We start from the raw sequence: 12,038 nt of genomic DNA on the forward strand, positions 1-12,038 counted from the left end.
CCTGTCATAAATAAACACACTACTCCTCCCCAGCTGTCCCTGCTTCCAGGACAGTCACTGCCTGGTCATTGGATTTTATTGCCAGCTGATCTGTACTAGACACGTAAAGCCATGGTGCTGCTTGCTCTGTGGCTGCTGACTGAGAACACAGAAGTAGGAATTCGAAGATGGGTTTTTCAGAATGTCACTAAAATCCTCTGCATGTCTGATTTACCTTCTCAGGCATTGTTCTTTATACTAATACTTTCTTTCTGAAAGGTAACTTTTTTTCGCCCAAGATAGGGTTTCTCTGTGTAGCCTGGCTTTCCTAGAACTGGCTCTGTAGATCAGACTGGCTTCAAATTCAGAAATTGGTCCGCCTCTGCCTCCTGAGTGCTGGGATCAAAGACATGGCCCAGCTTGCAAGGTGACTCTTAACATAGGATTGTCCCTTGTTAATCACTTGCCAGTGGGCGCTATGGGTCATAATTCCATGCGGCACCACAGCGAAGGCTGCAATGAATTTCGTTCTATGTCCCGTCCCCCTTTTGTCTGAGGTTTCTTTTTTCCCTCCCTCCCTCCCTCCCTCCCTCCCTCCCTCCCTCCCTCCCTCCCTCCCTCCCTCCCTCCCTCCCTCCCTCCCTCCCTTCCTTCCTTTTCCTGGGAACTTTGGGCACATCTTCAAGATTGCAAGTAACAGTGAAGAACAGTGAAGCTGAGAACGTTTGAATTCCATATAAACAATAGAACCACTGGGATGATTTCAGTCATGATTTGATTAAAAGGAATTCAAGTATATGACAGATCTGGGACAAATTGTAAATAACTTTTCATATTTATTTCAAAAGTAGCTTTTAAAGATTTGCAGTAGACTTTATTGGTAAAGCAAGTCGTAAAAGGATAATAATTGCAGACTTAAACTGCCCTTTCAGCACATTTGCACACAGTGGTCCACAACAGCAGTTAGGATAACATCATTCAGGTTGAATATAAAATACTTTGTGGTCTCTTGGCATGGACATGCTCTGTGCTTCTTTGGTTCTCAACTCTCATGTTGATTCTTGCTTGGCAGTCCTGATAGATAAACTGGATTTACACCATGCCCAAGATGCGGGCCACCCACCAGCTGCATGGCATGACGACTCTGCAGGCTGAGCGGCATCCTTGGTAATTGTAAGGCCATGGATAGTAGCCTCCCAGTGGTTCACAGATCTTCTGGCAGTGGGTGTAGCTCCGCCTGCATTCTATACAGCAGATCCCTTCATGATCCAGTCTAGGGTCAAATGTCATGCTTTCTCCTTCCTGCTGCTGTGATATGAGAGACAGTTATTTCCTTCCCTCTGCTGAGGGTATTAGCATGCCTGCTATTTTAAAATATGATTCTGAGTTCACTGCTTCAAGAAATCAGCACAGTCAGTTACAAGTTTCGAACCTGTAACCAGCCACCACTCAGAATCCCTTCTGACATTAAGGAACCTTTTCCTACTTAGCCTGCCACCCGCAGGACGTTGTGTGGTGTTTTACCGATACCCTCCAGTCCCTCTGCCTGGAAGGAGCCATGGTTATCACTCAGTAGTGATCCACTTTGTTTTCAGTAACTTTAAAAAAGAAGCTTTAGGGCCAGAAGGGGCATCCTAACTGCTACTTGTAAGTTTCAGGCGGTGGACACTGGTGTCTTCCTTTAGGCTCACTGATCTGGGGCCAGTCCAGCTCTGCTGTACCCAGAGCACTGCTGAGTCATTTGCTGTTCCCTGCCTGTATATCAGCAACAGAGCATGGGGAAGAAGAGCCTTAGGTGTCCCCAAACCGGACTGTATCGACGAGGGAAGACTCCACTTTTGTGGCTAGACAGATCACAGTACTGCCCTCTGCTTCATTTTTATATCTGGCTTATCTTTTCGATGACCTGTAGGTCAGGTCTTTGTATGCTTTTAAATGTGCATTAAATGTACTGGCAAGACACCCTTGTTTTGATTTACTTGGGAGCATTGGTGGGGTGATACAGGGTCTCACACTAGCCCAGGTTAGCCTTAAAGTCAGTATGTAGCTCAGGTTGGCCTTAATCTTGGAGCAGTCCTTGCTTCAATCTCTTGAATGTTGGAACTATAATTTTGAGCACCATACTCAGTAAAATCCCTAGTTTTAAATTGTCTATCTTTTTTTTTTTTTTTTTTTGGTTTGGTTTGGTTTGTTTTTTCAAGACAGGATTTCTCTGTATAGCCCTGGCTGTCCTGGAGCTCACTTTGTAGACCAGGCTGGCCTCGAACTCAGAAATCCGCCTGCCTCTGAGTGCTGTTCTGGAGATCGGGCTCTGCCCTGTGAGTTGTTTTGTTGGGTGTTTTTTTTTTTTTTTTTAAGTCTACTCAATTTGAGGAAAGTAAAAATTTCCTTGAAAGTAGGAACACCTTTATGGAGCTACTGGCTTATTTTGACAACTGTTAACTTGTCAAATTTACTTGTTTTTCTGAAATACTGTAAAGAGGGTTCTGATATGAATGTAAGGAAGATTGAAGGCATGACATTTTAGTCGTAAGTAGGAAAAGTACTTCTAAAAGGACTGGGTGGTTCATACCTACCTGCACTGCCACCTGAGCTGCCACCCGCACTGCCACCCGCACCACCACCTGTACTACCACATGTGCTGCCACCTGCACTGCCACCTGCACCTCCACCTGCACTACCACCTGTACTACCACATGTGCTGCCACCTGCACTGCCACCTGCACCTCCACCTGCACTACCACCTGTACTACCACATGTGCTGCCACCTGCACTGCCACCTGCACTACCACCTGTACTACCACATGTGCTGCCACCTGCACTGCCACCTGCACCTCCACCTGCACTACCACCTGTACTACCACATGTGCTGCCACCTGCACTGCCACCTGCACCTCCACCTGCACCTCCACCTGCACCTCCACCTGTACCTCCACCTGCACCACCACCTGCATTGCTGCTGTCAAACCCAACAGAATCACCAACCCTAACACTGTCCGATGCATCTGTTCAATACTATCTTCAGAATATCTGCCTCATTCCCTCAGACCATTCTTCAGTTCTTCAGACTACTTTCCCCTTCTCTCTTGAAACAGAGTCATTTAGAACAATCGGCAGACAGCCTCTGATTAATTGCAGACTTCTCTGGGGTAGAGGGTGTGTAATTGTTAATGGAGGTGTTTCCTCATAGGGAGGCTCATTAGGATTAACAAAATTGGGAGGAAATCTCAAGCTGTTGCTGGAGGGTTTCTCCTTAGAGGCGCATGTGAAGGACAGATCTTGAAGAAAATGCTTAAAGTAGTTTTGCTTAAAACTCAGCATATGATAAGGGGAAAGTTGACATAGTTGGGGATTTTCAGGGGATGTGGATTCCTCAAATCTGTAACCAGGGCAGACAAGTCACACCCTGCCCTTCTGTAAAGTGCCTGATAGCTTCAGACCTTGAACAAATTCATCTAGCCCGGCTACCTGGGGAATAAACTATATTAAATTTTGTTTGCCTATTCAGATTATACTTCTTGTTATTCTTTGAGCTTAGGGAATAAAGTGCTATGGTGTTCTGAATTTTCTGATAAGCCTTGGGTTATTTGGAGAATACCTTTGCTCTAAATCCTTCTAAAATACATTAGTCTAAAATGATAAACCAGAAAATACGTTTGTAATATGTGAAGCAGTGTAGGACTATTGGGGGTAGGGAGGGAACACACAAAGGATTTAGTGCAGTGGTTTTCAACCTTGCTAATGTTGCAGCCCTTTAATACAGTTCCTAATGTTATGGTGACACCCTCCCCCAACTGTAAAATTATTTTTGTTGCTAGCTCATAACTGATTTTTTTCTACTGTTATGAGTTGTAATATAAATGGGCTATGAAAACATCACTCAACCCCCAAAGGGATTTTGACCCACAGGTTAAGAAGCACTGATTTAGTGTGAAAAGACAGTCAGCCTTACACATAATTTGAGACAGGCATGATAAATAGGCAGAAGACATAATTTAGGTTACCCAAGAGAGTGGCAAAGGTGATCAGTTTTAACAGGGCTCGGAGCAGAGTCAGATGTAGGGTGTGTACTTAGCAAGCAGGAGGCTTGTGTTTAGTAGCCCCTGCCTCACCATAAGTCCAGGAAAGTGTGATAGGAAATAGGGCCTTGCATCACCTTTCACAGACACATAGATGGTGTGTCTCTTGGAAAAGAATTTGGTAACCTCCAGTAAAATCTACAACTCCTGTCTACTTAGATGTGGTGCTGTGCTTTGGTATTTATGCTTTGGCATAAATACCAAAGCGTCTCTGCGCTAAATCTGCCGCACCTACATCACCCCACTTAGAGGTGTACTACAACAGCATAGGTGGCACCGAATCAGAGGGAGAGACTATATGCCTGCCAAAGCCAAGTTAGTTATGTTAGAATGCTGCTAACTGGCTAGAAGCTGCTAACTGAATGTGGTACAGTATGAGAGAGCCAGCACTCTTCCAAAATACTCTATTCTAATTGGAAAACAGAATGGGATTTTTTTGTGCTGAAAGGTGTGTTTTTCTCTCTGTATAATCCTGCAAAGAAATGGAGCAATGAGTCATTGAGAAGCTGTTATAGGGACGATGTCTGGGGTATAAGGTTTTGGAAGCTCAACGTCATTGTACATTTTTATTATATATTTTTTAAACTGGGCTTATGCTTTATTTTAAAAAACAGCTACAGGTACATATTCTGTCTTCCTTCTCTTCAAAGTGTGGTAATGGTAAGTTATAAATATGTCTTAGATTTTGGGGGTTTTAATGCCTTAGTGCCCTTCTGACGGACTTCAGTTTTCAGCACTTCAGCTCAGAGTATTACCTGTGTGAGAAGCTATCCTGTCTGGGTGAGAACCCTGAGGGCCAAAGCGCAGTTGATTATCTGGGCCTAGGGCCTGCGAGCGGTGCCGACTGGATGACCAGAGTGGATGTAAGCAGGGAATGAGACTACCTTGATTCTTGTGTTGCCTTGAGGGCATACTCCTGGGAGCACAACCCTCCAACAATCTCCCCTACTCCCCTTACCAACGACAAGGGAAACAACTTGGAATTTGCACCAAATACATGAAGATGCAGTCTATGCTTGTCTGAAACCTCACTTAGAAATACCCTTTCAGCACCACATGTAATGCCTTTGTCTGAACAGGTCACGAATATACCAGTACGCACGTGGTAAGGATTGTCAGGGTTGAAAGGTTCTGCGTCGTCCTGAACATTGGGTCTGGTTCCGTTACTCAGTCTTCCAGGGCCTGTGTTACCTCGAGGTTCGATGTGTGGTCTTCTTGTGGTAGAGGAAGCACTGTTTCTCACGACTTCTCTTCTCTCTCTTTGGATTTCTGCGAAATTTGCTGTAAATTAATTCCTTTACGTGAACAATTAAGGCAATTAGATCTGCATTTTAGAGTGATGGTTGCAGGTATGAGCCACGTCCTAGTTACATAATAACAGACATTGGAAGCTGGTTGACCAACGTCTGTTCTCAAGCCCCGCCTCCCCACCTTTTTTCCTCACTTCACTATAGGAATTGAGCAAATAAAATAGTAGTCATTGGGCCAGGTGTGGTGGCGCACTTGGGAGGCAGAGGGAGGTGGATTTCTGAGTTCGAGGCCAGCCTGGTCTACAGAGTGAGTTCTGGGACAGCCAGGGCTATATAGAGAAACCCTGTCTCGAAAAACCAAAAATAAAAATAAAAATAAAATAGTAGTCATTGTCCCTGCCTTCTTTGCAGTGAGGAGGAGCCAGGCAAGCTATTTCTAAATCTGAAACGTAGATTAGCGCCCTGTGTGGGAAAGCCTAATTTACTTTCTTGATAGAAGAGGACAGAAAGTTGTTTCTGTGAGGTTTTTTTCCCGGATGTAAGTGTGCTATCTGGAATTTGGTACTGATAAGCAAGCACAAGGATGACGAGTCAGCATGCTACAGAGAGCAGAATGGTAAGCGAAAGGAGACTGAGGTGTAGGGAGTGGTCATGGTGCCAGAAACCTCACGTCTATTGATCTTGGGTTATATATACAATGCAGCTTGTGTGTTGAAAGCACTGTTGATTAGGTATGCTGTAACATGCAGCCTTATGTACTCTTAATTACATATATACATACATATACATATACTTAGAAATGTATGGGTGGGAGTGTATGTGTACCATATATAAATAATATAAGTAATTGATTATATAGATATAAAGCTCTACATTTTCATATGAAATATTGTCTTGGTTAATTCTTAAAAAACAAACCCTATGGTATAGAAAAATCAGATGTTTTTATGCATAAGGGCATCAAGGTATAGACTAAGTGGCTGGCCAAGATCACAGACTGAGTGACAGCAGGGTCTAGATAGGAACCCTGGCTTCCAACCCAGTGCTCCAGTTAACCATCCCAGCATCCTGCAGGCAGCTGACAGGTGAGAAGAGATACGGCATAGCATTTGCTGTAGAGTCACCATGAGCCTTAGTTTCTTTGTCTAAAATGGAGATAGCAGTATCTCATTCATAGGCTAATGATAGGACTAATTAAAACCACACCTAAGGGTCTTGGCATATAATAAGCATACAAATGTTAGGTACCATTTTTATAATTTGTTATTTTTGAGAACTAAGATGTGCTTTGAAGCTGTGTAGCTTCCAAAAGTAGTACTGTTAGAGAAGCACCCAGAAGACCTAAATTCAGCTCAGACCCCCTCAGTTAGTTGAAGGACCTCTCACAAATTAGTCTCTTTGTCTTAGAATCTTTCTCTGGATCTTGGGAATATGAGTTATATCAACAGTTGTTGGTAAAGAGTAAATGAGGAGTGTGTTGCTCCAGGACATCGGCTGTCCACTTCTGGTCTGCATCCACCTACCGTCACCTTTGATTATCTGGCTGTGTGATACTGCTGATCTGTCGTCGCCAACAGCCGATGTGCAGGCTGCAAGACCTTTACTAGAACCAGACAAGGACTGGGCATCATAGAGGAGAGATTTAATTTTCTCATTTTATCATAAAATACAGGAGCACTTACAACAGATGAGGGGAAACTCACCTTAATGCCTGTGACATTCCTATGCATATACCAACTTTTACCTCGTCCTTTGCTAATCGGAGGGATTTATAGAGTCTCCATTGTGGTGTACGTTTTGGGGAGGGGGTGCTGAGTATCAAACCAGGTAAGCACTCGATCACTGATCGATACCTCCAGTAATTCTTGTATGGATATTGTATTGACTGAGTGTGTAAGATCTTATCATGTGTTTATGCTCAAAGGGTGAAGGGACCATCTTAGACATGGGGAATAAGCTTGTTTCTAGGGGTTACATCATTCATCTTGGTACTGCTGTTTGTCAGTCTCTGTCCCTGCTACATCCACTCCAGTAGTGACAAGCGCGACAGGCCCCGAAAATCTGGGCGCTGTCCCGAGGTGAAAAGTTCATGGAAACTTAGTCTCCTGGAACCTTGGCATCCTGTATAAGGAATGCTCCAATGTCCTTGCTTTAGTTGGTAAATGGATCTGTGTGCTTTCCCTTAATATTGCTTTATTACAAGTGCTCCTAAGGATTGATATTTTGACATATAGCTAAATTAGATTCTAGGCAGTCCTTGATCTGACCCTGGGCATGGATAGCTAAGTCACTGCCCTACACAGAAATTAACCATTATCTAGAAAGAAGGAAGTTTGTGACCTAAAGAGGAACCAGAACTATAGATAGCTGAGTTATACCCATACACAAGTATTTACAATGGCCTAGGGGGAAGGTGGACTATACAATAGACTAGAGTAGGAGCTATGGCATGGGCACAAAGCCCTTGCCCCTGGCTTCTAAGATTAAGTGGACCTTAGGTGGAGCTGTTTTTGATCCCAGTTGTTAACATTGAATTTTATCCCAGTTGGTTCCTGCCAGTCCTTCCCTGTTTGCATTCCTCTGTTTTGTGTAAGAATCCAGTAACCTCTTTGTACCTGGCTGGTGTGTCACCCAACTTCCCTATTTTCTTCTGTATTTGATGCTGGATTTGACAAATTACATTCAGATCCATACTCCCTTGGGTCGAGTCTGTCTGTCAATTCCCACTGACTCCTTGCCAACCTGCGACTAGAGACCCGTTCCACCCAGACAAGGGACCAAGAGGGTCTGCGGCACATCCCTACTTCCTGCCCCCTGCAGTGTATTTGCATAACGTCTCCTATTATTAATATTTTGTCTACCTGTTTTGTGTGTGTCTAGGTCATTGGTTAGTTAACCTTAGGTGTCATCCCATAGGAGCCATCTACCTTGGTTTTCTTTTTATGTTCAATTCTTACTAGGACTTGGGGCTCACCAATTAGACTGCTGGCAGACCACTAATCCTTATCCACTGAGCTGTCTTCCCAGCCCTACAACAGGAAACTCTGAGGCTACAGATTGTTTTCTGTGGTGTTCCCTTTGTGTCTCTTACCTAGAACAAGTTACATGGCACAGGATAGACCTTCATAAATGTCATTTTGTACATAACACTTTGTCGACGAGTGAGTGAATGAACTCCAGAAGTTCTGAGGCTTGTCTTGAGATCAGTGGTAGCATGGGGGGATTCTAGTCTGTTCATGGGAAGGACAATGGCTCTGGGTGGTAGACAGCAAGAAGGCTTCACCTAGATAAGTGGGGACTGTAAAGTGGGGTGCAGCCATGAGATGGTGTGATGGTTTGTATATCCTTGGACCAGGGAGTGGCACCATCTGGAGGTGTGACCTTGTTGGAATAGGTGTGACCTGGTTGGAATGGGCGTGTCACTGTGGGTGTAGGTATAAGATCCTCACCCTAGTTGCCTGGAAGTCAAGTCAGTCTTCCACTAGCAGCTTTTGAATGAAGACATAGAACTCTCAGCTCCTCCTGTGCCATGCCTGCCTGGATACTGCCATGCTCCCACCTTGATGATAATGTACTGAACTTCTGAACCTGTAAGCCAGCCCCAATTAAATGTTGTTTTTTATAAGACTTACCTTGGTCATGGTGTCTGTTCACAGCAGTAAAACCCTAACTAAGACAGATGGAAATACAAGGACAGGAACTGCATGCAGTGAGTGAATTTTAAGGCCTTGCTTTAGTTCCACAGACTTGGAACCCTGCCTATGGCCTCAGGGTTCTTCCCAACCCTCTGCCAGCTGTGGCACTTCTTGGTGTGGGCAGAGAGAACCATCTTCTCCAAGCTTTGGAGCAAGATGAGATTTTGGGAATAGTAAATATCAATTGGTCATGGTAGAATCAGAAATCTATACTTCTATGCCTGGTAGGCTATTGTTTTGATGGTGGTAAAGCAAGCATAGCAATAGACAGGGTATCATATAGCAAAGACTCACTATGTAGCTGAGGATAGCCTTCAGCTTACCCTCCTGCCTCAGCCTTCCTAGTGGCTGCTTGCTAGCAGGCCTCGCTCATTTTAGTGAGCTTTTATTGTACAGTTCAAGGCATTACAAACATTCACCAGTACTGCTGTATAACCATCCCGACCAGCCGGCCATAGAACTGCTTCTGTTTTTTTCAGGCAAACTATTCTTTCTATTCTAAACTGTATCCTGACAAGCCGGTAGGCTTAATGCCCACATTTTGTCCATTCCCTCATTGCTGTCTCTTACTAGACAATAAAACCTTTTTTGAAAACAGCCTATCTCACATATGCTAGGAGAGAGACTGCCCTCTTCCCCTGAGTCACAGCTACAAAGTAAGCCTTGGGGAGACCAGTGTGTTGACCATGTAGAAATGAAGTGTGAGGCCCTGTGGGGATGAGAGAGGGTGAGGCCTGCTGAGATCACCAGGCCTTTGTCACCCAGAAATGGCTCAGGGGTGACACCAAGGGGGCCCTGCACTCATTTTCCCTGGGTTTGGAAGCCGATGCTCGAGCCTTGAACATGAGAAATCTTAGGCTATTCCCACAGCAGCTTTTGGCTGTCCCATAATTCTGGGTTCGGATATAATAAAGCATCGGCGGCATGACAGCTTCTTAGTCCCCCGATACTGGGCTTTGAGAATAAAGAAATGTAAAATTGGAAGGTGTGAACACCGAGATTAAGGGGCAGTACAGGAAGAAGCAGGGGTGTCATAAATAAACACCGCAGCTAGGTGTAGTGAGTGCTCTGTCTTCCTGCCCTGCCTCCTGTTAACCCTGCTGTGCCTTCCCTTCCACGCTGCGGGAACACCCCCACCCCCACCTCGTCATTTTCCTTCTCTTGTAGCTCTCATGCTAATTACCAAGACTCAGCCTACACACATCCCAAGCTACCTGAGTCCCACCACGCTCAGGCCAGTGGAGTGGGCTCCCAGGAGCCAGGAAGATGGAGAATTCCAAGCCTTGTTAGCCAAATTTAACACCTTACCTTTTGGATACATGGGCTTAAGCCAGAAAATCGGCAGGTTGCCACAGAGTTCAAGGATCTTAGAGCTCAAGAAGCTGCTGTCCTTCACAGGCTGGTCCACGGCCACCCAAATCAGCGAGTTCTCTTCGTAGTTAGCTGGCATGATCTTGCCTTCCTGTAAAGGTGAAGTGCGCCTGAGCAGGGGAGGGTGGTGCATGCTGCTTGTTGAATCGGGCTACCAAAGGATTCTCTGGCTTAGTGAGTGCGTAAGCGGTCAGGCGCCAGTCTTTAGTCTCCTCAGGACCCAAGCACACCTCCCAACACCCTGCTTCTAGACAGCTGCAATGTGTGAACCAAAGTGTTTAGAGTGGACGTGAAAATTACTTGATACCAACTTCGAGATTTAGGTTAATCTGATGTTTTCGATCAAAGACATGTTTGAGGAAAAGCAATTGAACAGACCCTGAAATCCTATAAAGGACAGAGGAACCCTTCATTTGAAGTGAAAAATCTTTTGGGGTTTTTGTTCTGCAGCTTCCAAACAACAATGGAAAAAGCAAGTGATTGGTTCTTTAATGTCTCCAGTTCAAAGTGTTATTTAACATAAACCATTTCTCCTGTTCCTAGCTATAACGAAACTTATCTCAGATGTTTCTCACATCAGGCACACCACTGAGATTTCAAAGCTAAGCCCCGGATTTCCTTCTACAGAAAGATGCTGAGGATGGTTTGATAACCCAGGAGACAAATTTATTTTTTGCTAAGTTGGTCCTTTCATGTATTTATTACTTTGCAGTAGGTTGGAGAAATTAAAATGTTTTTTTCTCCCTCACTACAGGTAAAAGCAGCACTTCATTTGTGTTTTCTCCCGCAGGCATTTGGTTGCATTAAACAGCTTCAAGTTATTGGAGGAAGGTAACACCCAAGTAATCCAGTTATTTACCTTAAGTCAAATGGCTCCATCCCGGAAATGACTGCTCTTTGAACACAGTAGCCTTTTAAAGTTATACAAAACTGTGGAAAAATTTATGAGAGCAAGTGGCTCATAAATCTGCCCCACCATAGCCTGAGGGGTGCGGACAGGAGGGGATGCTCAGGATGACACACAGAGATGCGTCCTGTGAGCCAGGGATGTTGTCAGTCTGGGAGCACGAAGGCTACGAACATGCAGATTTACCTAACTGTACTTTCTGCATTGATTTTTATCTATGAGTGGGTCTATCATGCATGCAGTAAACAACAGAAGCGTGAGACAGTCTGCTCTGACCTAAGGATCAAGTGCAAAGATTAAAATACAAAAGTATTTACCGTACTTGAATCACTATTTTCAAGTATTATTATCTGAAATTGAGGGTACCTGAAATATTTGACTAAAAGGACTCTCAAAAGTAGAGTCGGAGCCTAGTAAACACAGAAGTGGATGCTCACAGTCAGCTATTGGATGGATCACAGGGCCCCCAATGGAGGAGCTAGAGAAAGTATCCAAGGAGCTAAAGGGATCTGCAACCCTGTAGGTGCAACAACATTACGAACTAACCAGTACCCCGGAGCTCTTGACTCTAGCTGCATATGTATCAAAAGATGGCCTAGTCGGCCATCACTGGAAAGAGAGGCCCATTGGACTTGCAAACTGTATATGCCCCAGTACAGGGGAACGCCAGGGCCAAAAAATTGTGAATGGGTGGGTAGGGAAGTGGAGGGGAGGGTATGGGGGACTTTTGGGATAGCATTGGAAATGTAATTGAGGA

The 12,038-nt window shown here is 44.6% G+C and overlaps 1 protein-coding gene across 8 annotated transcripts in view; it reads right to left on the minus strand.

The window, feature by feature from the left end:
• Positions 1–802: 802 nt before the first annotated feature.
• Cnmd (chondromodulin) overlaps positions 803–12,038 on the minus strand; it is a 26,797-nt gene continuing 15,561 nt past the window's right edge. For 2 of the 8 annotated variants that reach the window (XM_021182456.3, XM_085828801.1), the window contains 3 exons: positions 10,312–10,465; positions 5,161–5,327; positions 803–1,284 (listed from right to left, as the gene is read on the minus strand). In XM_021182456.3, the coding sequence (XP_021038115.1) occupies positions 1,072–1,284; positions 5,161–5,327; positions 10,312–10,465 (534 nt within the window). In that variant the 3' untranslated portion in view covers positions 803–1,071. Of the gene's footprint in view, positions 1,288–5,160; positions 5,340–10,311; positions 10,466–12,038 lie in introns of all 8 variants that reach the window. The other 6 variants (XM_021182455.2, XM_085828800.1, XM_085828802.1 and 3 more) reach the window with 3 other exon arrangements.

The sequence above is a fragment of the Mus caroli genome, unplaced genomic scaffold (genome assembly GCF_978045245.1).
Source record: "Mus caroli unplaced genomic scaffold, Mus_caroli_1 scaffold_12, whole genome shotgun sequence".
NCBI lineage: Eukaryota > Metazoa > Chordata > Mammalia > Rodentia > Muridae > Mus > Mus caroli.